Genomic DNA, 26,733 nt, shown 5'->3' with positions numbered 1-26,733 from the left:
AAGCGCTTTGGATGACCATGGGTCTTGAAAGCGCTATATAAATGCAGTTAATTTACCACAAGTGTGAACGCTGCCATCTGACCCCTGGTGGACACGAACACCAACTCGCTCTGCTTCCAAACTAACTCTGGTTCATATTTCATTCAAACCACACCAAAGACAGGTAAACGAACCAAAAACAGGAACATGTGACACTAAAAAGGAGTTTGAGTCGCTTAAAACGTGCATTTGAAAAAGCTATACAAGTCAAACATCTTTCCAAACACGAGAAGCATTTATAAGCCTCTTGTCCAACTCAAGACACCATTTAATAACCTGTTTTCATGCCAAACTCACTTCATAACGCACTTTTAAATAGAGGCGTAAGTTAGTGTCAGAGTACTTGTGGTTAGCTTGGGCTGCCACGCAATAAAGTCATCCCAAATGGACTCATTTCTTGTTGGGTAGGATGTTTCGACAGAAATATTTCGGCAGTTATAACTGAACTTCAGTTAGCCACTTTACAAATCCTACTGTGGTGAAAGCTTAGCTCATGAATATTAACACAGAGCAGTCAGTGTTTCCACATGGAGGGATAATCAGTCACATCACAACAGCTAAAAATGTGCATTTCATTTAGTCGTTCCTCAGCATCAGTTTTAGGCAGTGGGCCTGATGTGCAGCTGATATAATCAGTCATTGTAGATTGAACTAGACACATGAGGAACGTGCTGGCTTTAGCTCGGTGTGGGGAAGTGCAGGTAATCAGTATCCTACTGCCATAATCCAGCAAATGCTATTCTGGGTATTAAAAGCTGTTAAAATGGCTTCTACACACAAAAATTAATCTGTTAATAGGCGTTTTGGTGTCTGTGCATTGGTCCCAAATGGTATTGTGGGTAATAAATATACTGATTTGTCATTTTTAGTTCATTTGAACACATTACCTACTTGACAATCACACTTGTACCTACTGAGACATGACTATATATGGTCGAAATAAAATTAAGAAACCATTTTTATTAATGGTTTTAATAAAATAAACATTTGTAACACTTTATTCTAGGGTTCAATTTCCACTATGAACCAGTTGCTTATTAGCATGCATATTACTATATTATCAGTACTTATAAAGCACATATGCCTTATTCTACATCCCTTAATCAAACCCAATACATAAACTACCTTACTAATTATTAATAAGTAGTAAATGAGGAGTTTGAGACAAAAGTTGTAGTTAACACACTGTAAAAAAATGTTGTTGGTTTAACTTTAAGTTGCCTTAAAATTGAGTTAATTGAAATTAAACATTTGAGTTATTACAATGAAGGAAATTGGTTTAATAAATAAACTCATGTTATCTGAACCACATAAAAAGATAAATCATAGCACAATTTGGCATGTTTCACTGCATTATTACAAATAAAACAATTATGCAATGTGCTTACAAAATCTTTGAATAAATGGTGATGTCGATTCTCAAAAATGTTCATTGTATTAACTCAAATTTTTAATTTCGATGAACTCAAAATGAAGGCAACCAGGTAACTTATTTTAAATATTTGTTTATAGTGTAGTGAATGTGTTCCCCATACTAAAGTGCTACCTACATTTAAGTTGCATTTTGCAATAAGACGTCTATAATTTTGAGTTATGTATTCGTATATTCAACCCAACATCATTAATATACAGCAATTATTTTCCTGAAATTCAATTAAAAAAAAACTCACAAGTACACAGTTAATAGTTATTAACTTTATTGAAAGCATCAAGCTCTAGGTACAGATATATTTAGCACATCTTGACCAACCAAAGAAATCGCAAGAGAATTGGAACAGCAGTTTCCCCTTCCAACTTCCTGTGAAATTCCCACAACAGAACCATTCCTACAGAGTTCCCTTCCCAACCTAAAGCGGCTGGAAAGAGAGTAGAAGATGAAAAAAATCATTTGAAAAGTTCTCCCCACCTCGGAATAGGGCCAGGAAAAACAAAAGGTAAAGTATATGTGTATATACTTGGTCCGCAACATCAATGCATAATGTGTATATGTAGAAATCCCACGTATAAAGGCCAGAAAAATGTCCGTCCAAAGAAAGTGTGATATGCGATCATGCTCGTGTTAGTTCTAGCAGTGGTCCATGTGTGTGTGTGTGTGTGTGTGTGTCAGTTACATTGAGTGCTACTGTAAACATCCAGCGAGCCGGATTTAAGAGACATTCATTACTAGACTGGATCTCTCTCTAGCTGAAGGTGTTTCTCAAACATCCTCCTCAGAACAACACCAGCATGGGGAGGCCAAAATAAAGACCGTACACACTGCGCATCGCACATCAAACGCCGTTTGTTAGATCGCACAAACAGAAATTAAAAAGCACAGTGAACATCCTGCCACACGCAACAGAAAGAGGGCATGATCTGGAGAGGTGGACAAACCTACTGCAAAAAAAATCTGGCAACAACAACAAAAAAAATTTAATTTATGCAGCCGTGGGGTGTGGAATGATCCGGGTCAACCCTGACATGCTCAGATCAGTGTGTGCCTATTGTCTGAGAGAGAGGACGGGTTTTGTTTAGAAAAAGAAAAATGCTTTGCTGTGATCGGCACACGGAAGCAAAAGTGTGTGTCCGACGGTTTCAATTGAAAAGCCTAGGGTCCTTCACAATGACTGAAACCAATTGGTTTCTTCTACACATGCTACATTATTATTATTATTTGGAAAAAGCCATCCTTGCAACACCGTTTTAAACTTGATACATTCACGATAAAGGCCTTTTTTTCTTTTGAGGAAAGGAAGACGACGGTTGACTTTCACCATAACGGTTATATATTGCAGATTATACACTGTTGACAATCAAGGCAACACTAACTCTTTTGAAACATTCACTTCCCTAGTACTCAATAAAGACGACACCTGGAAAGCTGGAGAAAATCAGATATTTTTTGGAGTATCTTCAAACAGAAATACAGCTAATATTTCTACGTTTTCACGAACTTTAAGCCAGAATATCTGAAGTGTTTTTAGGGTTAGCTAGCTAAACACAGTAGTGATTTAAGCATATTATAAAACATAATGTGTTTTGGATTGGTCGGTAGACTAGACCGATCTGAGCATGTCAGGGTCCTTGCCTAGTGGGGTCGGAAACCCTGTCTGTGGGGGATTCGAGGGGACACTTGCAGGAAGTGAAGGGAGCATTGCATGTATTGGGATGGTGTGACATGCCTCACACACACCTCCAAGAACTCTACATGCACTTCAAGAGCACAGCAAGAATGGGCTAGAATATCTACAGAGACACGAGAAGAGCTTTCATGCACAATATCTACGTCATAGGTACAAGAATGCATAAATGTTAAACTCAGGGAAGATCTACGGCCAGAAGACTCCACGCACGAACACCGCCTCTCCACTACAAGACTACACCGGCCGCCGAGATGCTCGTCGCAGCGGCAGGCTCTCTTTTTACGCTTCTTCATTTCGGAGGTTCAGCTCGGGTTCTGCTGGGGGTTCTTGGCGTAACTGGTGAAGACGAAATTGTAGTCGTTGAAGTGGGCCAGCTGGCGGTCCAGGCGGCGGTAGCCCTCGAGTTTCTGGGGCGAAGAGAAAACGCTGCGACATTTGGAGCTCTGTTAGGAACGAGACGAGAAGGCAACAGTGAATGAGTTTCAGCGACTGACACCACCTCGGAATCACTCCAGGCTGGACTTCAGCAACAGAGCAATGGAAAAAATACACACTGACTTTGTGGTAGAAAATTATGATTTTATCAAAATAAACATTTAAACACACTGCAATTAGAAGGCCCGAAACATTGCCTTGCCTCCTGATTACAAAAATACATTCAAAAGTAGGGTTGAGTATCAATACTGGTCTCGAACATCGGTGCCAAACCGATACTTTTAAAACGGTACCGTGCCTAAACCGATACTTTTATAACGGTACCGTGCCTAAACCGATACTTTTATAACGGTACCGTGCCTAAACCGATACTTTTATAACGGTACCGTGCCTAAACCGATACTTTTATAACGGTACCGTGCCTAAACCGATACTTTTATAACGGTACCGTGCCAAACCGATACTTTTATAACGGTACCGTGCCTAAACCGATACTTTTATAACGGTACCGTGCCTAAACCGATACTTTTATAACGGTACCGTGCCTAAACCGATACTTTTATAACGGTACCGTGCCTAAACCGATACTTTTATAACGGTACCGTGCCTAAACCGATACTTTTATAACGGTACCGTGCCTAAACCGATACTTTTATAACGGTACCGTGCCTAAACCGATACTTTTATAACGGTACCGTGCCTAAACCGATACTTTTATAACGGTACCGTGCCTAAACTGATACTTTTATAACGGTACCGTGCCTAAACCGATACTTTTATAACGGTACCGTGCCTAAACCGATACTTTTATAACGGTACCGTGCCTAAACCGATACTTTTATAACGGTACCGTGCCTAAACTGATACTTTTATAACGGTACCGTGCCTAAACCGATACTTTTATAACAGTACCAGTGCCTAAACTGATACTTTTAAAACGGTACCGGTGCCTAAACCGATACTTTTAAAACGGTACCGGTGCCAAACCGATACTTTTAAAACGGTACCGTGCCTGAATGGTGTCAAACCGATACTTTTAAAACGGTACCGGTGCCTAAGCCGATACTTTTAAAACAGTACCGGTGCCTAAACCGATACTTTTAAAACGGTACCGGTGCCTAAGCCGATACTTTTAAAACAGTACCGGTGCCTAAACCGATACTTTTAAAACGGTACCGGTGCCAAACTGATACTTTTAAAACGGTACTGTGCCTAAACGGTGTCAACCCGATACTTTTAAGACAGTAGTGTGCCTAAACCGATACTTTTAAAATGGTACCATGCCTAAACGGTGTCAAACCGATACTTTTTAAACAGTACCGTGCCTAAATGGTGTCAAACCGATACTTTTAAAACAGTACCGTGCCTAAATGGTGTCAAACCAATACTTTTAAAACCGTACCGTGCCTAAATGGTGTCAAACCGACACTTAAAACGGTACCGTGCCTAAACCGATACTTTTAAAACGGTACCGTGCCTAAACCGATACTTTTAAAACGGTACCGTGCCTGAATGGTGTCAAACCGATACTTTTAAAACGGTACCGTGCCTGAATGGTGTCAAACCGATACTTTTAAAACGGTACCGTGCCTAAACCGATACTTTTAAAACGGTACCGTGCCTAAACCGATACTTTTAAAACGGTACTGTGCCTAAACCAATACTTTTAAAACGGTACCGTGCCTAAACCGATACTTTTAAAACGGTACCGTGCCTAAACCGATACTTTTAAAACGGTACCGTGCCTGAATGGTGTCAAACCGATACTTTTAAAACGGTACCGTGCCTAAACCGATACTTTTAAAACGGTACTGTGCCTAAACCGATACTTTTAAAACGGTACCGTGCCTGAATGGTGTCAAACCGATACTTTTAAAACGGTACCGTGCCTAAACCGATACTTTTAAAACGGTACCGTGCCTGAATGGTGTCAAACCGATACTTTTAAAACGGTACCGTGCCTAAACCGATACTTTTAAAACGGTACCGTGCCTAAACCGATACTTTTAAAACGGTACTGTGCCTAAACCGATACTTTTAAAACGGTACTGTGCCTAAACCAATACTTTTAAAACGGTACCGTGCCTAAGCCGATACTTTTAAAACGGTACCGTGCCTAAGCCGATACTTTTAAAACCGTACCGGTGCCTAAACGGTGCCAAACCGATACTTTTAAAACTGTACCGGTGCCTAAACCGATACTTTTAAAACTGTACCGTGCCTAAACGATGCCAAACCGGTACTTTTAAAACTTATAGGTTTGGCACCGTTGGCACCTATGGTTAGTAACTATATAATGTTTATCTGATGTGAATTAAACACGCAAATTAGTCAAATTATAACTGTCTGAAAGGATTGTCATTCCCGATATAGACATCAGTGTGTTTTTGCTTGTAATTATGAGCATTTAAATGTCTGAAACCGAAGATAAACATGATGTGGTTGAAAACACTGAATAGTTGTGATGTGACGAGTGCTGAGTGTCTGTCTCTGGATCGGTGCCAGCCAAAGCGCAAAAGCACGTTGAATTTAAGTGGCACCGAAATCTGCATTCTGATTCGGTCCGGTTATATAGGTACCAGTGCCAATACCCAACCCTATTCATAAGTAATATAGTTATTATGAAAGGAATTGACCACAGGCCGTTGAAATATCAGAAAAATAATGCACACCCGAGGTGGTAATGGCATCAATTATTCTGTGTATACTACGGTTATGGCCTCAAAATGTTCATATTTCAAGACACGTTTTAGTCCTTAAAATGCTTGTGTGGACATGATAAACAATTTTACATAATAAAACATCATTTTGTGGCAAAGACATGGAAATCATTTGTTGTTTTTATCCTATTGTACTCTATATTTGTTTTGGTTCTTTTGCTGTTGTCGGCTGTAAGGACCTTTGAACTGAAATCATTTGGAGGAGTGATATGGAACTGTAATGCAGTCAAAACCTGCTGGAACTACTTTAGCCGTGCATTTCCTTGAAAATAATTGCACACCTTAGAACTAGAGATGTTAATGAACGTGTACCGGTATCACCGGGAGGGGGTGGTGATGGGGTTTTCCCTCTTTTGCACCTCGCTCAGGCTATTCAAAATGGTGCAGAGCGAGTGTTTTCAATTAATTCCTTTGGAAGTTGAGCTGCCATAAGAATGAACTGGAAATGCTCCGCACCAGTGGACACACGCCATAATGAATGGCCATGCGCATTTTACTTTCGCTTTAGAATTAGCGCCCATTCAGGGACGTCAATTGCTTGAACGGTGGGTGCATTATTATTCTTAATGAAAAACACAACAACAAAACAATACAATGACAAACTCGCTTAAATAGGCGCATTTACGTTTCGCTTTGAAACCAAATCTTCCGCCATCATCTTGTCAGTCAGCTCCTCACTCTCGTGATGAATGAAATCTGACTCCTGCTTCTGGTCTGTGCTGCCACTCTCTGCGCGGTGTTGATTAGTTGCATAATGTACCTGATTGACGAAAAGCGTCGTCACAAATTTCCCTGGATTGAAGACATCCACGACCTTGCAGATAAGCTCATCGTAGGACGTCTGGGAGAGGTTGGTTTCAAAGCTGACATAAGAGAACTCTGGTTCAGGGGTGATGTGAATCGTCCAGTAAGTTCCCTAGAAAGACAACCGATCTTAAAATCAAAACAGAGCAACTTTAGATAACGATCCTCACAAAGAAACCACGTTAAATGAGTCTTACATCCGTTTTCATTCCATTCATGGAGTATCCACAAGGGTTGAACATTGTGGCATCAATCACTGAACCTGGAATCAGGTCACGAATTCCACTCATCTGTGAAGACAAAGACTACATTCAAGTAGGGCTGGGCAATAAAAATGATAACATCACGATACAATTATCACAAAAGTTTGATAAATGTTCAAACGACAGCACGGCGTGAGATCCGTCTCGGTCACATGACCACTAAACAGCGCTGTGAGAAGCGCTTGAATTCAGTGAAACTCGTTTAAAGTCAGATGAAAGCGCTGACAAACAGGAGAAACACTGCACACAATACAGTCAGAAGGCTTTTCAATTTACAAATCGCCATCATTTAGCATGGATTTACTGTAGAAACACTAACTGACCAGCCCACATTGTACAGCGACCCATCGGGAAAACTCCCAGTCTGCCCCTGAACTGCATCACGATAGTGTGGCGGAAATTAGGTATATTCATATTGAATTTTATTGCATTATTAATGTAATGTAAAAAATGACTGATTGAGGTGTTATATGCATGAGTGGTTTTACCCATGGTTACAATCCTCTAATTGATAGTAGATGACCAATGGTTAATTTTAATAAAAGTAGAGTCCTAAATCCATATCTCCCTTAGGTCATTTTGACCCGAAAGTCATAAAAATAAAATAAAAAAACAAACACATTTTCATTGGAATGGTCCAAGACCTTAGGACTTTTGTCGCACTTGAACCACGAATGCACAATTTTTTTTTGCTCTAAATAAAATTTAAAAAAAGTAACAAATCCTTCCCACACGGTTCAATTTGACCCCCTCAGGAATGAAAGAAATGCGTCAGTGCACATGGAAAAACCTAAAAACACTCAAAATTCAAACTAAGCTTTACCAAAAAATGATTTTATAAATGTCTACAAGTGTATCTGAATGCATACGGAAGAGAAACTGACTTTAGGACCCAGCGGAGCAGCTCATTTGCTCATATTTTGAGCTGAATTAACAGGGTTATGCACAGAGTTATTTTGAATTTAAGCTGAAAGAATGTGATTAAATTATTATTTATTGATAAATCTAGCAATTTAAAAAGGCAAATCAAATTTAACAATCTGCCAAAAAAATTGTATAAACAGAAAAAAAGGGGTAAAAGAATAATCTCAAAATGAAATGCTACTTTTTGTTTTTTGGTCCGGAAAGATTAAGTATAATTTTAGGACTTCGGCTCATTTTGACCCCAGAGGAAATGATTTGTTACAAAGTGCGATGTAGAGATTAGGGTTAAAGTGACTGGGTTGTGTGTCCATAAACCGTGGTGTTTACATGATCAAGTACTACTATGGTCTTTGTTTCAATATGATGTGCTTTTTTTTTTTAAATGTAGATTTCACTAACGGAGCAGTCGTTCACCAATAAAAGACAACACATGACACAGAAGAGAACACGTACACGAGTGACATCATTAGCAGAAACACCGTCTTTCATGTAGAACTGGTCCATCACAGCTGGGTCAAGGTCACTCATCAGAACTTCTAGTGTCTGGTCCGCCTGCTTATTCTCCCAGTATTCCGGCAGCTCCAGCGTAAACAAATACCTTCAGGACACAGAGGACCACAACACATCAAAACCTCCAAATGCAAATCCAGGACAGTTTTTTTATTTATTTTTTAGGAAAAGCCAAATACTCAACTAATAAAATTTTTTGGAACTTGTATTTGCCTAATCATTTACATTACAATTCTCTAAAAATGACCCAGACTTCCCAATGCTAAAATCTGCATTCTAATGCAACATTTATCCTTTCCTGATAACGGGAAGTGTAGCTGATGTGAAACCTCACCAGCAGTCTGAGTTCAGACGTCCCATACAGTAGGCTGCTCCATCTGTGCATGAACAGAAAGCACATTAATAAACATGCCTTGCTCATTTAATCAAGACACTTCATACACACTAGTCTCATTTTCATGGGTGTGAAACCGTACTTGGAAAAATCTGGCTGAGAAACTCGACTTCCTCCTGGAAGTTTCGGTGAGGGAACTCTTGATGGGTGGGCTTCATAAAATTTTTACGAGAATAGAAGAAATTCTGAAATGGAGAAAATAAAGAGATGATCAAATCATGTTTTGATAAAGATGCGTTGTACAAACACAAGCATTGACTATTTTTTCTTTCCATCACCATGTCCTTTTAGGGGCTCTGTAAGCATGTCTTTGTATTAAAAAGCTTTAACAAGGTTTCCTTCCATCTCAATCCTCTGATCACACTGAAGCTCGAGTCGTCATTGGCTAGTCAATTCTTTATTTTACTCGCAAGACTTTTTACTAGGGGCCAAGTATTGGATCCTATTGTATCTTCCGCTCGACAGCCCATAGAACCGCATGCGGTAAAGTTATGAAATTTGGCACACTGATAGAGGACAGTCTGAATGGTCACCACAGCAATTTTGGAGTCTCCAACTCATTCCCTCTAGCGCCACCAACTGTCCAAAGTTGCACTTACATTTGTGCTAATACCTCTTGAACCATAAAGGCTAGAAATAAAAAGATTTTTTCCTCTGATTCGGTGGCTTAAGTCGTCAATATGTCTTTTTCCGCCATTTTGAATTATCCGCCATTATTAACTCATCCTAGGCCGATTTTCACAAAAATAGAACCAGATCATCCTCAGACCATGTCAAGAAAAAGTTCTAACTCTAACATGACCTGAGGCTACCTGCACAGTTTTGGCAAAGTGCCACCTAGTGGTCAGGAGATATGATAAATTGACATTGGCGTATAACTTCTGAACGGTTTAAACAAATCAAAACTGGTCTCGTTAGATTCGGTGCATCACGCAGAGTCGAACGATACCCAAATTTCCCATATCAGCCATTTTGAATTTTGTCGTAAAATGCTATATTTTACGAACTCATTGGCGTATGGTTACAAAACTCTGTGTGTGTCTACTGAAGGTACTCAGTTTCGGGGCAGCGCCACCTTGTGGTCAAAAGTTATAATAATTTCCAAAAAGGTTAACAACTTTTGATTAAATTTGCTATTGTACGGAAACTTAATATAGTCTTAATAGATTCCTTGGGTCATGCCATTGCCATATTTGGCCAAATTTCCTGTCCACCATTTTGATTTTCTTGTAAAAACCTACTTTTTCAAACTCGCCCTTTGTCCGATTTTCACCAAATTCGAGTCAGATCATCTTCAGACTGTGCCGACAAAAAGTTATGGATTTTGTATCGTTAGACGAAACCGTTTTTGTATACCGCAGCAACAAATTTGAGGTATGATGCCCTGAATCTCTGCAATGCTTTGACATATGGACACCAAACTTTGCATGTGTCATTGTCACCTCACTCTGACCACAACACATCAATATGGTCTCAGCACCACCTATTGGTCTAAAGTGATAAACCATTAAATCATTACTAGTTATTGTATTCATGATTTTTCAGCCATTTTGCCTAAAATCATCTTAAAATGTCTTTAATTGTTGCAGTTTGTCTGATGCTTCCAGTAATGCTGGCACGACTTGTGTTCATTGTGCTTGACCCCGATAATGGCTGCTTGCAGCAATAATTATTCATAATTTTGTGTGAAATTGTCCATTCAAGTGCAAGACGACGTGAAAGAGCTCCGTTCAGTATGCTTCGGATGTGTAGTTTGAGCGCACAGAACAGAAAGAGTACTCTCTCTTTTCCTTGCGCTTAAATGTTTAAATTGGCAAGATGTAACTTTCATGATGACGCAGCACTGGTGACCATTCGGTCAATGAGCTCAACTTATTTTTTGCCTCTAACTCAAATCACAGGTGACTAATCATACTATTTAATAGCCATTGGCAAATGTTTTAGTCGCCTCTTGTGAAATTTGGTCGCATATGCGAGTGATTTACTGGCATTTGTAGAGGGTTGCATCACTATGTTCCTTTAGGAGCTCTGATACTGAATATTACCAATGATTAATCTTTATATGATATGATATCACAAGCATATTGACTCACAGTGAGACTGTAAATCTCACGTGAACTCATAAACCTGATGTGTCGCAGTTGGAACTGAAGCATGTTATCATCTCGCATTACTGCGGTTGGAGATAACATGCAATAAATTCCCTTCCCTAAATATAAAGCTGAGTGTGTCATACCTCGATGGCATCAAAGCCGCAGTACTCGCGAGCCAGTTCCAGCAGTGGCACCAGTGCCTGCAGTAAGAGGGTGGTTCCGCATGTCTTCAAAATGAAACGTCTCTTGGAGACAAACATGCTACTCTCACTGATAGAGAAAGAGAGGGAGAGAGGGGACTGGTTTACAATAATATAAAAAGCATAAACAATAATTATTTGAATGCACTTTTCTACACCCACTCATTATATTACATCATGTTGCGTTAAGCGCGCATCCACACCTTTGACCAGCACAGTCAAATTCACAACCTTTTGTGCAATTTTAAAATTGTAATAGTTTTATTAGCGATACAGTAAAGCGTTTCATTGTACCAGTAGTCATCTTTAGCTTCAGCACACAGCTCAAACAGCAATGCTGTTATTTGAAGCAGTAATATTAAAAATGCTTAATTTTTTTAATCGATGCGTTATTAATAACTAGCACTAGTATTGTTTTCATTTTTTCATCAGCAATATGGTTTGATTTAAATCATAATTATCCATGGCACGTTCATTTTGTTTCTTTATATGTAGCCTAAGTAATATGGTCCAATGACTTGTTTGCATTATTTAGGCATTTTTTTTTTATTTTGTAACACTTTACAATAAGGTCACGTGTTTTAATGCATTAAAGGATTAGTTCACTTTCAAATAAACTTTTGCTTATAATTTACTCACCCCCTCGTCATCCAAGATGTCCATGTCTTTCTTTCTTCAGTCGAAAAGAAATGAAGATTTTTGATGAAAAGATTTCAGGATATTTCTCCATATAATGGAAGTCAATAGACTCCATACGGTTCAAGGTCCAAATGAGCGGTTCAGTACAGCTTCAAAAGGGCTTTAAACCACATCAAACGCTACCAGACGATCAATAAGGGTCACAAATGCTCGCCGTGCTCTGTTCAGAGATGCGCGCTCGTGACGTCACGTGAAACGCAATTACGTAGAAAAGGTCACGCTAGACGCAGGCGGAAGTACTGAGTCAGTGTTTACAAATGAGCGGAAGGAGGACCGTATCCACATAATCAAACGTCTTTGCGCCTGTGTCTACGGTGACCTTTTCTACGTAATTGCGTTTCACGTGACGTCACGAGCGCGCATCTCTGAACAGAGCAAGGCAAGCATTTGTGCTTATACTTTATTTATAAAAAAAATGACCGATCGTTTCACTATATAAGACCCTTATTGATCGTCTGGTAGCGTTTGATGTGGTTTAAAGCCCTTTTGAAGCTGTACTGAACCGCTCATTTGGACCTTGAACCGTATGGAGTCTATTGACTTCCATTATATGGAGAAATATCCTGAAATCTTTATCAAAAATCTTCATTTCTTTTCGACTGAAGACAGAAAGACATGGACATCTTAGATGACGAGGGGGTCAGTAAATAATAAGCAAAAGTTTATTTGAAAGTGAACTAATACTTTAACTAACACAGAGCAATAACCTTTGTTAATGTTAGTTCATAAAATATTTGTGTTCGCGTTAATTCACAGTGCATTAAATGTTAGCAGATAGCAGATCTTAAAAATGTCTTAAATGTTGAAATTAACATGAACTAAGACGAACGAATAAATCATGTAGAAGTATTGATCCTTCATTGTGGTTTCATGCTAACAAAATTAAACCTTATTGTAAAATGTTACCATTTGGCTATAGGAGTGTAAAATTAATTTCAAAAGTGAAGGACTCTTACACTGGTTTATGTTGAAGTGTCTGGGTCATTGCTTTTAAATGGTGAGACTCTCAAAGAATATCAAAATTTGGATGTAGATTCATCGGCCAATATATCGGTTATCGGCTTTCAAATATAAGTTATCGATATCGGCTAAAATGTTCATATCGGTGCATTCCTATTTCAGCTAACGGGTTAACACAGATTCATTCAATGTGCTGTAGTATTGGTTATACTAGACTGAAGCATATCAAATTAAGCTAGCGATTCAATATTCTTCCTTTTTTTAGCTATTTCAGCAGAAATACATAAACTCCAATATCTAAAGTAATGATTTTTTTAGACGGCTATGAATAGCTTTGAGCCGAATTCTCCCTTTGACCCTTTGTCTTTGTCTCTCAGACCTATTAAATGGCTTAGCATCATGCTTAGCAGGACGCATTTACAACACCGCGTCTGAATCATCTACCCTGTGACCTGGTGAATGTCACACAGATGCCATTCATATCAGCTTTCGAGTATCTCTGAGCTGAAGCACTACTGTGTGCTTATCAGCGGTGAGTGGGGTCAGTGTGCCATTAGCACATTGAATGTTTTTATCATGATGCTGATGCATTCGTTTCAGAGAAACCAAGGCTTTATGTTCACCGTGTCCATCCAGTCACGTCTGTACTTAAATATAGCATTTGCAACATATTTGCATTTCAACATTTACATAACAAAAAGTAATGTTTATATCAGTTCGGGGAGTAATGTCTATTTATATCCCACTTCTCAGAGCTGAGAAATCTAAATCTCATGTGTATTTTAAGGTGTTGGTCAATGAAAGACGGGCTGAAGGATTAGTGCGTCATTACAATCCTGTCCTCAGGAGACGGACACACACACACACACACACACACACTCACCTGAGTATATAAGCTTCCTGCTTGTCAGTCTTTGTCACACTAATGATCAAACAATGCACATTCTCCAGAAGTTTGTCCCACTCAAATCTGAAAATGCACACAGAAAGAGAAAATGTTCAAATTAGGAAACATTATTATATGAATCTGTCATTTATATTGAAAAATATAACTTTCCAAAACATTCCCAGAGTTAGACCTGGGGTGGGTGATATACCGGTAGACACGATTAACCGGTAGAGATTTTGGACTATCGCCTCGATCGCGGTTACGCTCGTTGATGTGCACTCACATGCATTACTCTTTTTATTGAAAATTGAGACGCACTAGGCTACTGTTTCAGCCGCATATATGCCCATTGAAATTGAACGCATTTTAGTACAAAGCAAATACATTAAGTAAGGAATAAATGACGAAGGGTCGTTGAATTATTAGAAAAATAATGCACACCCGAGGTGGTGATGCGGTCATGACCCGAAGCGGAGTGGCCATTACACCTCAGGTGTACATTTTTCTTCTAATAACTCAACGGCCCGGAGTCAATTATTCCAATTATACTACGGTTACTACACCTCAGGACATCGATCCGATGATATATTTTAAGGGATTCGTCCGGTTTTTGTACTTAAATCGCTATTAAGAGTAGGACCATTTCTTCCGCGTCTCATCCAACGGCTCTTTTGCTAGTTCCGAAGCGGCATTTTAAAGCTGGTAAAAGAGGCCTGAGCCGTTGATAGCATTCTACTGATTGTTGAACATTTTATATTCACCGTAAATATTAAAATTTACTTTATGAAAATCGTCTGTCATGTTTTTTTTAGTCCTGTAATTTCCGTTATTACAGTTAACTATGCGAAGTGATATGGAACTGTAATGCGGTCGAGTGCGGCCTGGAACTACGTTCGCTGTGCGTTTCCCAGAAAATAATTGCACACCTCAGAACGTTCATCAGCCAATCAGATTCAAGCATTCAACGGCCCCGTAGTGTAGTATACTGAATGCTATACGTGTACTGCTGAGCATTACGTGATGCGCGTCATGTGCAGGTGCGATGGATCGCGTACAAACCAACAGGGTGTCAGAATGGCATGTTTATACTTCTCATCCAACCACAATAAAATTCACTATCCGGATGGTGCGATTTATCTGGATAGGTTTTTTTTAATTTTTTGAACGATGATAAACCAGAATGAAACAAGAGTAACAAGGCTATTTTTAAAATGTAAGGAGTAGAAAGTACAGATACATGCATGAAAATGTAAGGAGAAGTAGAAGTAAAAAGTCGGCTGAAAAATAATCACTCCAGTAAAGTATAGATACCCCAAAATGTCTACTTAGACACCTCTTGCACGAAAGCTTATCGTTCGCATGTGTTTTTAAGCATTGCAGTTTGAAAACAGGTCATTCTAAACCATTGAAGCACAATAAGCAGTGATCATTTCAGTATACGAGCGCTCTGAGTTTCTCAGCGCTGTGAGAGAGACGCCACAGCATGAGAAGAGCTTTTTGACCCCTAATTGGGCTTGAGCGGTTACATACACACACCTGTGTCAAATTGACATGTTATTTGCAAGCAAACAGAGTCATTTATGTCTAAAGTGATCATTAGAGAACGAACACAAGTATATTGGATCCGTGCAATCACTCTTAAAGTGACAGCGTCCAAATTTACCTGCTTTTTATTAATGCTAATCAAACAACAAAGAGAGAAAATCTCTCACTGCTCTTGACTGCATCACTTTTGTAACTTTAATAAGAATAAATCTATATTTAATTTACACAAAAAAGACTATGCATTTCTTATACATTTGATTACATATACATTTTATGTAGTATTTCTACCCTTCAAATTGCGCAAATGTAAAATTGTGAATTGAAAATACGCCCGATGGAAAAAGTTAGATTTTCAGGCAATTTGAAAGGAATAATTTCACAAAACTGCAATGGAAACTTTTTCACATCTACAGGTCACCTGGCGTAGATGATGAGGTATGATTGGACAGAAGACGAGACCGTTCTTTATTAAACTCATAAAAAGACAAAAGAATTACAGGAATACTGGATTCTAAACAAAGAAATGCCACAATTTATCAAGACCTCGGAGCAAAAATGCCTCATATGTGGCCTCTCTAGTATAAGGGGCTTTCTTGCCATTAATGCTTGGATAACATGATTTTTTTGATGATCGCAAGAGGAAAACATTTTAATTTTCGCATAACATCAGTTTATAGAAGCGCCGTCATTTCGCAATAGTTTATCAACATTTAAAAAATACATGTTTTTTAGGATTAGTTTAAGTGATATTGAAAATGGGGACAAGAATTGTAATGCATCAAATTGAGATATAATAAAAACCTTATTTAAAGCAAAAATAAACAGTTTATCGACATTTAGAAAATGTCGCAAAAGTGTCACGCAAATCTGTAATGGAAACTGGCTTTTGTGTCTTTATTCGGTCACAGTTTACTTGTCTTCAGCGAGATTGACAGTTTTTAAGGTTAGTATTAGTTTGTGATATTGAAAATGGGGATACGAATTATGAAATTAATGCATCAAATTTTGATATAACTTTATTTAAAGCAAAAATAACTATTATTGTGGTATATGTCGTTATCGTGAAATAAAATTACTTGTACTATGGTATAAGATTTTGGTCCTATCGCCCACCCCTAGGCCTTTTGTAGAAACCATAAATTAAAAGCTGTAGCTCATTTAAGAATACACCACAAATGGCTCGACATGCGAACGCAGATTGAGTGATTTTATCATGCGTCGCTGAGGTCGGTGGCGGCACACATACGCAGCTGCTGGTTTTGTTAAAACTCGTGTGGTGGAGATCTCAAATTACACATTTGGCTCAAGCGGCCGTTTGTTGTAGGGGGAAGGCATTCAAGAGGATCATGAACAAAAGGGTTTATTTTGCGATAACCATACATTTTTTTTACATGATAACACGGCTATTACAACAAGCAGTTATACAGTTTGGTGTCATACAAACATACAGGCCTCCAGACTAACTTTAAAACTTTGAAGTGCTGGAAAAAGTTTTGTGAAGCACTTGAAAGTCCTTGAATTTCACTCTTAAAAAGGTTGTAAGAACCCCGAAATAAACAATGTAAAAACATTCAACCATTTCTGCCACAATACCATGGTTACAGTTAGCGTTAACACATTAAATTCATGTTGAATGTTGGTGATTTGTTGACTGAAACGCCTTCTATAACTTGTTCGTTCATGGCACAATGTTTCTCCTGGTTTCGGCCCGCCCGTTGTCTATTATTGGTTTCATTTGCTGTTTAATCATTTGCAACAGAGATGGCAGTTTTTATCAGTCGGGACTGTTCAAACTAAATTTAGTCGCACTGATAGGAAAAAAAAGTCACAAAATACAAACTTTTGGTCACAGTCTGGAGCCCTGGATCGACCAATTACACTCAATTATTCAAGAGAACTCAATTATTATTATTTTTTTTTTATTAAAAAAATGCGTGGAAACTCGTACGTAGGAACTATTCCTCTGTCAAAACAATCAATCGTGTCTGATGTGTACATAAACATAGATTAGGGCGATATGGCCAAAAAAAAATCATCTCTTTTTTGTTAAATGGTATCCAATGATATCCTACAAACAATGTTGATATTGAAGGCTGTGAAAAACATAGTGAATGTAATAAAAGTAGGCCAATATATGTGCAATAAGGAGGTTAAAAATCACATTACATTCTATTCTATTTTATCAATCTAAAAACTTTTTTTTTTTTAATTCACTAAACTAAAAATGAAAATAAAAACAAAAAAGTACAGACTAATTATAGTAGCCTACATTTTATTACCACATTATAATGGTCACTTTCATAAAATTATAATTACTTGTAGGATTAAAATATGCTACATAAAATATCCAAATATGGCACATTTATAGTCCAATAACAAATATTTTAGCAATATGTATATTTTAGTCAGAATTATTGTGCTCTTATTCTATTGCGCTCCGTCTGTTTGGCGCGCATTATCTTTAGCGGACATTCACAGCAAAATGGACATATTTGCATGACTTTTTATCATTTACAGATGGAGAATATACCTGTGAAATGTAAGTTATGCACTGAGGAAAGCATCATATCTGAATGCATTAAACAGCGCGAGTCTGTCTTTCAGCACATGCGTCTGTCAGAGCGTCTGCTGATTTAAACTAAATGTGTTAACTATATCTTACCAGTTATTTTGAAGCCCTTAATATAAAGTATGCGTCATGTTTAGGACAAATTGGATTATGCCATCTGCATCCTCTGCTATTTTTCAAATGCACTCGTATAAAACTACTGTATATTGATATAAACGATATTGCCTCAATCCATATAGTTTCTAAAAAAATGTCGTACAAACTCGATATAGCCCAGGCCTTTCGACAGCTATGTGAATATATTGAATGTTACAGCGATCATTGAGCCGAGAGTGCACATACATGGTTTGTTTGCGCATCAATAATTAACGGACTTGTGCGTGTCTAATGTTTGACTAATGATCTTTTCCTTCATTACATGGTCATCCATCTAGACTATATAAGTGACACTGGTTTTCTATACCCAACTGAGAGATGTACTTGAATCAGAAGCTACTTCAATCTCCTGAAATGTTCTGTTCATTCAGGATTCACACTTGTAAGCAATTGCTATAATTAGCCCTACACTGCATAAACCTTATCTTTAAGGCTGCTCTCTCTGGATCAGCGGCAGCAAACACAGATTTGAATGTTGAAGTGTGATGATCGTACTTTCAAAGGTTAACCAAAGCCCCTAAAGTCTGTGGTTTAAAGCCAGTTTGACGTGAGCAGCGTCTCTGTCCAGATCAATGAATGAGAGCCTTCACATGGGAAGTGTGACGGCCGACTCTTTCATTCATTAACACTCGTTGACATTTAGATACAAGATCACGTGGGTGTTAGAGTCAAGATTGCGATCTTTTAACGATTAATCGTGCGGCTCTAATACATAAATTAGCTACGGTTATTATTTATTGGTAAATTACTGGTTATTAATTGGTAAATTAACCAAAATGATTAATCGACATTTCAGAAAATAAACAACAGATTAAACAGGGGGGGTGGATTAGTTCGGTTAATCGAAAAATCATTAGATTAATCGATAAAAAAAAGGAAAAAAGTTGTTTTTTCCTGGTTAACCATTATTTATTTGCTGAATTGTCTGCAAACTGTTATTTTTTCAATCGATTGTCCTATTGATTACCCACCCACCCCGATTAATCTCAATAAAAAAATGAATCGATTAATCGATTGAAAAAATAACATCAGCAGATATGAGTCTATATTTGTCCTTCAAAAAGAGAAACTTAAACTAGGACTGCAGATATACAAACTGCAAACAAAGCAGCACTTGCTGACCATTATCAGTGTAAAACAAATCACACTGGTCACTTTCTTCATTCCAGGCGGCTCATATTATGAAAATATTCACTATACGCTTGGTAGTTTTTTTCCTCAAATGAAACTGTAAAATGCTGATGAAGTGACTCTGGAGATGATGTTCATGCATTCATGTCCTCATATAGTGAGGCTACAGAGGCTGAAAACACAGCGATCGTTACACGTGCTTCTGTGTGTGTGTGTGTGTGTGTGTGTGTGTGTGTGTGTGTGTGTGTGTGTGTGTGTGTGAGAGAGAGAGAGAAATTCATATTTAAATAGTCTTTTACGGGTTAATATTCACAGACATTAGTCTATATATCATGATTTGATTCAAGTGTACTGACCTACTTTTTATTTATTAAACAAATAACATTCTCTGAAATTCTGCATTTATATAGTAAACTCCGTTTTATGGCGATTTGGTCTGCGTTTTCTGCTTCACGGAAATAATATGGCCCTAGGATTAGACACTCGATTAGCTAATTTTTATGATGCCTTTATAATTTTTTTTGGATCTTTTAAGTTTTAGAAGAATGGACTTTAAAATGGAGGGACAGAGATCTCTCAGGTTTCATAAATATATTAATTTGTGTTTGGACGAAACGGCATGAGGGCGAGTACATGACAATTGACATTTCTGTCAATTATACCTTATAAATATAGTAAGTTGAGCCTTGGATAAAATGACTATAAATCGCAAATCATATAGTTTATATCAACGATACATAGTCACATTTTTATTAGGGATGCACCGAAATGAAAACACTTGACCAAAGCCGAATACCGAACGCGGTCTTCCGATTTTACCCCCATTTATTTTGCCAATTTGTTCACCATTGCATAAATTAAATACTAAAAATTAGCTTTACTTTTTTGCCATGTTTTTTTTTTACTACAATTTAAAAATATTTATTTGACACTGAACATTTTTAGCATTCCAGCAGACATTATACAAGCACAATATAGCTTAAAGGGTTAGTTCACCCAAAAATGAAAATTCTGTCATTAATTACTCACCCTCATGTCGTTCGAGACCCGTCAGACCTCCGTTCATATTCGGAACACAAATGAAGATATTTTAGTGTAAAGCTGATGCTGAGAAAGGCTTCAGATAGGCCTCCATTGGCATTCAGTACATTTACACTCCCAAGATCCATGAAAGGCACTTAAAACGTCGTTACAAAGCCCGTCTCACCACAGTGACTCTACAATAATCTTACAATGCGACGACAATAGTTTGTGCGCAAAAAAAAAAAAAATCAAAATAACACCTTTTTCCAGCTTGTTCTCGACTTCCGTGTGTGCCTCCACGGCGCATGCGCGAGAATATGACGTAGATCCGGCGTTCGGGAATCCATTAAATACACACTTTAGCCCCATTTTGAGCACTACGCCGAGACCTAAAGCACGATCAATGTAGAATTCAACAGCTTAGACACGCGCGTCTTCCTCTGCTTGTAAACAAATCACTTCTGGGTCATGTGTCCGAACGCCGGCGCAACGTCATATTCTCGCGCATGCGTCGTGGAGGCACACACGGAAGTCGAGAACAAGTTGGAAAAAGGTGTTATTTTGATTTTTTTTTGCGCACAAAAACTATTGTCGTCGCATTGTAAGATTATTGTAGAGTCACTGTGGTGAGATGGACTTTGTAACGGCGTTTTAAGAGCCTTTCATGGATCTTGTGAGTGTAAATGTACTGAATGCCAATGGAGGCCTATCTGAAGCCTTTCTCAGCATCAGATTTACACTAAAATATCTTCATTTGTGTCTGAAGATGAACGGAGGTCTTACGGGTGTCGAACGACATGAGGGTGAGTAATTAATGACAGAATTTTCATTTTTGGGTGAACTAACCCTTTAATATTTTTTTTCCTTTTTTTTATCATAAAAATATTTGTATTTGGCCATCTTATGCCTATAGGTCTCATAATCACGTCACTGAGGGTGCTCTAGTGCAGATGTAGGCTAAGCAACGGCTCCACCACAGCACTGAGCGTACAGTCAGACATTTAACATTATTTACAATTTCACAAATATTTTGCCATTTTTCTATTTGTCTATTAGTCCGCCTTTACATTGCTTTAATGCGTTACTATTTCACTGTCACTTCCGAAACTTTGCAGCGTGCAATTGGCCATTAATCCACTAAACGCTGTCGTCATGTCAGTTCATCGCGATCTCAAAGCTCAATGAAGCTGCTAACAATGCACAATAAATATCTTACTTGCGTCGATTCGGGTCTACACTTTGTTTGTTCATGAGAGGTTTTGCGAGCCTGTCAGCGCTGCAGACACACGTTGTAAATGAACACATTTAACGTTCTACAGACACAAATATGCACTGGAGCATTTGCCAATATATATTACAGTATCAGCTGAGGGTGCTCTTGCTTGCATGCGAGGGTGCTTAGACAGTGTCTGCAAATGGACATTTTTTTGTCCATCTCGGACACTTTAAGGCTTCCACACTTCCGACATGTTTGCTGCTTCTCTCTCTCACACACGCTGGTTGCTATACTTGATAGAGTCATCAAAAACGTAATTGTTCGGTTCAATTTATGCGGTATTTACTAGGTACTGTTCACATTTTAACCGGTACCCAACGGTAGCTTTTTTCTGTACTTTAGGGATGTTTACATCAATAACTGTAAAGAACCTGTACGTCGTTTATAGAAGTATTATTGACATTATGCCAGAGCTGCCCTGCTCTCTGTCTGCCATTGTCTGTGAGGTTTGATTACTGTAATATTTACTAGGCTACTAGTTACTTAATTTAATACTAGTTACTTGCAGCCATATTCTCCATAAAGAGTACGAGCTGATGCCTTCAGGCAGGAGATATTAAAGGATTCCAAATTGTAAGCTAAATAGGTATAAATTTTCCCTAATTCCATCATCAATTAAATTATTGAATAAGAAGTGATGAATTGGGGGAGGTAATGCAATGGGCCCCATTAAATGTTTTAGTGTAATATTTAGTGCTGTGTATATGTGTATTTTTTTATTGATTGTTGTTTGTATGCTTTATCTGCTCTCTTGATTGCCTAAGATAAATTTCTCCGAAGGGAGATAATAAAATGGAAATACTAATACTAAATACTTAATTAAATTCATAAAAACAACCATATTTTTTCTTTTTAATTTCATTTCTATGAAAAGATTTCCCACAAATTATGTGTTATATATTTTCTGGTAATCAATTGAAGACATAAGACATTTAGTTTATCTTTTACTTTGATTAAACCTTTTTGTCAAACAATGTAATGTATTTGTCAAGTTAGGCCGAACTTTTATTTTGACGGGTTGCCGTGAAGACCTTTGAGTTTCTGTGTGTTTATGATATGACGGTAGTTTTTCTCAAATGAAACAGTAAAATGCTGATGAAGTGACTCTCAGTGGCTGATGATAAAAACATGCGGCCGTCACACGTGATTGAGTGTGTGTGTGTGTGTGTGTGTGTGTGTGAGAGGTAAACCCTGACTGTAAACCGCGCTTCTACGGCATTCATTCGCACAGAGACACGCAGGATTCGTATTTAAATAGTCTTTTACGGTTTAATATTCACAGACATTAGTCTATATCACCAGATGCGTTCTCAGGTACAGATTGATTTAACGTGAATCGGTAGTACCGACGTACTTCGGTCAGTGCCCTTAAAAGCACAGAGTTCGGTACCCAACCCTAGCAGGGTTTCACCAAGTCAAATTTAAGACTTTTTAAGACCTTTTTAATTAAATTTAAGACCTATTTAAAGGAAATGCAGAAACTTGTATCGATTAACTTGCACTTCCCCATAGCTCAATCCCAACAGGATTTTGCTGGGGGTTTTTTTTGTGATTTTTGATCAAAGTTACTGAATTTGTGGTGTTAATCTCCAGAAATTTGCATAATTAGGATATCATATTTACTATATTATGTACAAATTTTAAGATGGTGACATGACAATAGAACAAACCAAATGCATAAATCTTGTTTATTTTGGTATCTTGCCATTATTTTGCTGTGAAATTACAAATTATGTAGGATCTCAAAAAATGCATTGTTGATTTTTCATTGTATTTAGTAATCGCGGAAAAGCGATTATTTGCTGAAGAATAAAATCCATTTTATGTGTCTGTGGTACAATCCGAAAGAGACTTAATTCCATGAATTTAAGACTATTTAAGGCCTAAAATTTTGATTTTGAAATTCTAGACTTTTTTTAGACTTTAATACCCAGCCCTGCCTAGCATTAAAACATTTTTGCTATTTTCAGCCGAATAATTTCAGTTGCATCCCTAATTTTTATATCGCAATATAACAATGTATCGTTACACCACTACAAGTGACTGTTGAATGAATGTTATTATTGAATCATTCATTCGAGAGATTTGATCAAAAACACTGATTTATCCAGTAATGGAAGTCATTGAATCATTCATTCAACTGAAACATTAACATTGTCAGAACCTAGTAGGAACTCTGATCTCAAAATATGGAAATCCATTAAAAAGAAATGTTAATCATCATTTGAAACGTGACCTAACTAAATGTATAATATATTAAGCGTACTTGTTGATGTTAAACATGAGCCGTGATGTAAAAAAATAAAGGCAAAATAAACATTGATTCATTTTCGATCGAGCTGCAGTTGTCAAAACAAACACAAACTGCGACAATATTATTTGAAGGTGTGTATTTATGACACATGAAGCGAGTGACTGAGAAAGGCCCAGTAAGGCCCAGTAAAGCCCAGTAAAGTGCTTCCTCATCGTAGGAAGAGGAGGGGCAGATTCACAGCCTCCTGATTTGGAAACTGGCTGTAATGATCCTCTTTCTAGTGAACTCTTTCCCGGGAGTAAAGTAATATCCTCATCATTCATTCTGACAGCCATAGCCAGAGAAACCACAGAGATCAGCTTTCAGCGCTTCAGAGAAACGGCTTTACACCACCATACATCAGAGGAATGTCCTCATTCATGTTTTACACACTTATTGTCTACACGAGCTGAAAAGTTGCTCATTTTTAAAGGTTATTAATACATTATGGAGTACTGAACCTTACAAAAAAAGTACTAGGTTCTGACAAAATGTTAATGTTTAATTTGAATGAATGATTTAATGACTTCCATTGCTGGATAAATCAGTGTTTTTGATCAAATCTCTTGAATGAATGATTCAAAAATATATAAATATATAAATGTCTTGCTTTTGTAAACTTCTTCCGATATGTAATTTCAAATTCCGACCCTTTTTTAGGGTAGCATTTGGGGTTTTTGCAGTTTTTAATCTTGTCACTGGGCGTTTCTGAAGTAATAGACCCAATAAATCTGCCAATAATCATGTTCATGAACACATTTATCCATCTACTTGATATCCATCTAGCCTAGCCAACTGTAATGCACACACATTTTAGTGAACGTAATATAAATATGGAGCAGAAAACCAGTCGTGCGTCTCACGGGTATATTTGTGGCAATAGTCAACAATACTACATTGGTCAAAATTATATATTTTTCTTTTATGCCAGAAATCATTAGGATATTAAGATCATGTTCCATGAAGATATTTAGTAAATTTCATACCGTATACATATCAAAAATGTATTAGTGGTAATATGCATTGCTAAGGACTTCATTTGGACAACTTTAAAGGAGATTCTCAATATTAAGGTTTTTTTTTGCACCCTCAGATTCTCAAATATTGTCCAACAAACCTCACATCAAAGGAAATATCTATTCAGCTTTCATGTGATTTATTCCCTTATGTCCAGGGTCTCATATTACATAAAAAAGTCTATTTTTCAGCTATTTTATGAGTCTCATTTGTAATAACACTATTATATAACCCCCTCCAGACATCTAGACAAGCGTTCAGCCGTTCTTGCATGTTTAATGAACGTCTGCTGGCTGTTTTTAACGCGAATGTGTTGTTTTGTGTCTGCATTAATTCAGCAGTTCACACGCGTTGATCTACATGTGCGCAGCTGTCGAGCTCTGCTGCGCACTAGGAGTCCACCAATGAGCGAGCGGGACTCTCGGCCAATCACAGAGCGCGGGCGGGGCTTAGGACGCGTGACGCTACACGTGACTTTCACATGCATGCTGCAGCGCAGATTTGATCCGCCATGATGGCTCCCAAAAATAGAGCCCCTAACATGCAGTCCTTGACATACGCATGTGTTCACAAGTTACAAATGTTCAGAAGGGGGGTACTTTTTAAAGCACACGCGGGAATGAGCATTAAATCCTATATATATGGTGGTCAACGAAGGAAATCCATTCATTTAAGCGCACTGGTTATGGATGGCGCCATATCAGCTAGCGGTAGCCACTGGCTAATCAATTGATAAACATTCCCTCGCGCTGACGCGCATCAATAACGGATTCAGACAAGAACGCAGAGCTGATCCAAATGCGGCAAACCGTCAATCAAATCGAGTGACGACACAAATGACAGTTGGAAATTGCAGCGCGACGACGAGAGAAACTAACAGACCCAGCGTACCGTTAAATTTAACATTAAAACCTCTTAAAAGATGTCCCTTAAACATGTTAACGTTGGAAAGGTTTAGCTTAAGTTATTTTCTGCAAAAAAAAACTAATCGGGGGCTCGGGGTTCAGCGTCAGTCCTGACAGCACAAATGAATGGGTGAAAAGGGGGATGGTGTCAAAAACGGCCAAAACTGCTGGTCACGCCACGGGTGTCAGAGACAGGGCCACATGTCACTCAAACTATTAGTTTGACATTACTAACGACACTCTCCTTATTTTAATCATGATTTAATATGTGAATGAGATCCGTTAATCTGGCTCGGGTAACTGTTAACGTTAAATCCAGCCTGACTGAACTATGGCTGGGCCGGGTTCACTAACCTGGGAATAGCGCGCAGATCCCCGGTTCCTTTGGCGTCGTCCTGCCGGGAGAACCACACCTCCAAGAGCTTCTCGGTCCCCTCGAAGAAGTGTGCACTGCTGTCTTCCATCGTGGGACAAACAGACTCCGACAACAGAAATTAAAACGTCGGATGGAATCCCAATTAATTAGTCCTTTATTGGTAGTTATAATTTATTAGCTTAGTTACAGTCCTTGAGCAGTCCAGATGTAGTTGCCTTGTTATTTTTACCGTCTTCCCTTTTGCAGAGAATACCGTGGGCGAGTGCTAGCTAATATCGCCGGCCATACTGTGTAAGCGCAGAATGGCAGCCTGCGCGGAGGTTTTATTACCTACTCGACAACGTCATCATCTCGGCCGCCAATCACGGTGAAGAGGCGGCCCTCGTGTCC

General features: G+C 38.2%; 2 protein-coding genes across 10 annotated transcripts in view; one reads left to right on the top strand and one right to left on the bottom strand.

The window, feature by feature from the left end:
• Positions 1-9,545, top strand: part of ppil4 (peptidylprolyl isomerase (cyclophilin)-like 4) — a 29,846-nt gene extending 20,301 nt beyond the window's left edge. For 4 of the 7 annotated variants that reach the window (XR_013817594.1, XR_013817595.1, XM_079830681.1 and 1 more), the window contains one exon: positions 8,696-9,023. The gene's annotated coding sequence lies outside the window, so the exon portion shown is untranslated. Of the gene's footprint in view, positions 1-8,695 lie in introns of all 7 variants that reach the window. The other 3 variants (XR_013817596.1, XM_079830682.1, XM_079830679.1) reach the window with 3 other exon arrangements.
• On the bottom strand, positions 1,720-26,657 carry amd1 (adenosylmethionine decarboxylase 1). Of its 3 annotated transcripts, none has more exons than XR_013817599.1 (9): positions 26,322-26,642; positions 14,047-14,133; positions 11,448-11,574; positions 9,294-9,396; positions 9,152-9,194; positions 8,761-8,905; positions 7,318-7,410; positions 5,677-7,232; positions 1,720-4,782 (listed from the first exon to the last, which is right to left on the bottom strand). XR_013817599.1 is itself a non-coding variant. In XM_079830684.1 (9 exons), exons 1-9 carry the CDS (start codon positions 26,429-26,431, stop codon positions 3,464-3,466), a joined length of 1,005 nt encoding a protein of 334 aa, XP_079686810.1. In that variant the 5' UTR covers positions 26,432-26,657; the 3' UTR covers positions 1,720-3,463. The 3 variants fall into 3 exon arrangements, 2 of the variants coding, with proteins under 2 accessions (XP_079686810.1, XP_079686809.1); XM_079830684.1 differs by having other exon boundaries at positions 1,720-3,604; positions 7,077-7,232; positions 26,322-26,657; XM_079830683.1 differs by having other exon boundaries at positions 1,720-3,604; positions 6,942-7,232.
• Positions 26,658-26,733: the final 76 nt, after the last annotated feature.

This window comes from Gobio gobio, assembly GCF_949357685.1.
Source record: "Gobio gobio genome assembly, chromosome: 12".
NCBI classification, from domain to species: Eukaryota; Metazoa; Chordata; class Actinopteri; order Cypriniformes; family Gobionidae; genus Gobio; species Gobio gobio.
Note: the sequence above shows the minus strand (reverse complement) of the source record. Positions and strands in the feature narration are given on the sequence as shown.

Excerpts from the sequence above, each read along its gene's own strand:
- amd1 (XM_079830683.1), bottom strand. The coding sequence starts at position 26,431 with ATGGAAGACAGCAGTGCACACTTCTTCGAGGGGACCGAGAAGCTCTTG. Across the intron at positions 9,195-9,293 it reads TCTCAGCCAGATTTTTCCAA|ATGGAGCAGCCTACTGTATG; the intron begins GTACGGTTTCAC and ends GTTCATGCACAG. Across the intron at positions 7,411-8,760 it reads CTGCTAATGATGTCACTCGT|ATGAGTGGAATTCGTGACCT; the intron begins GTACGTGTTCTC and ends TTGTCTTCACAG.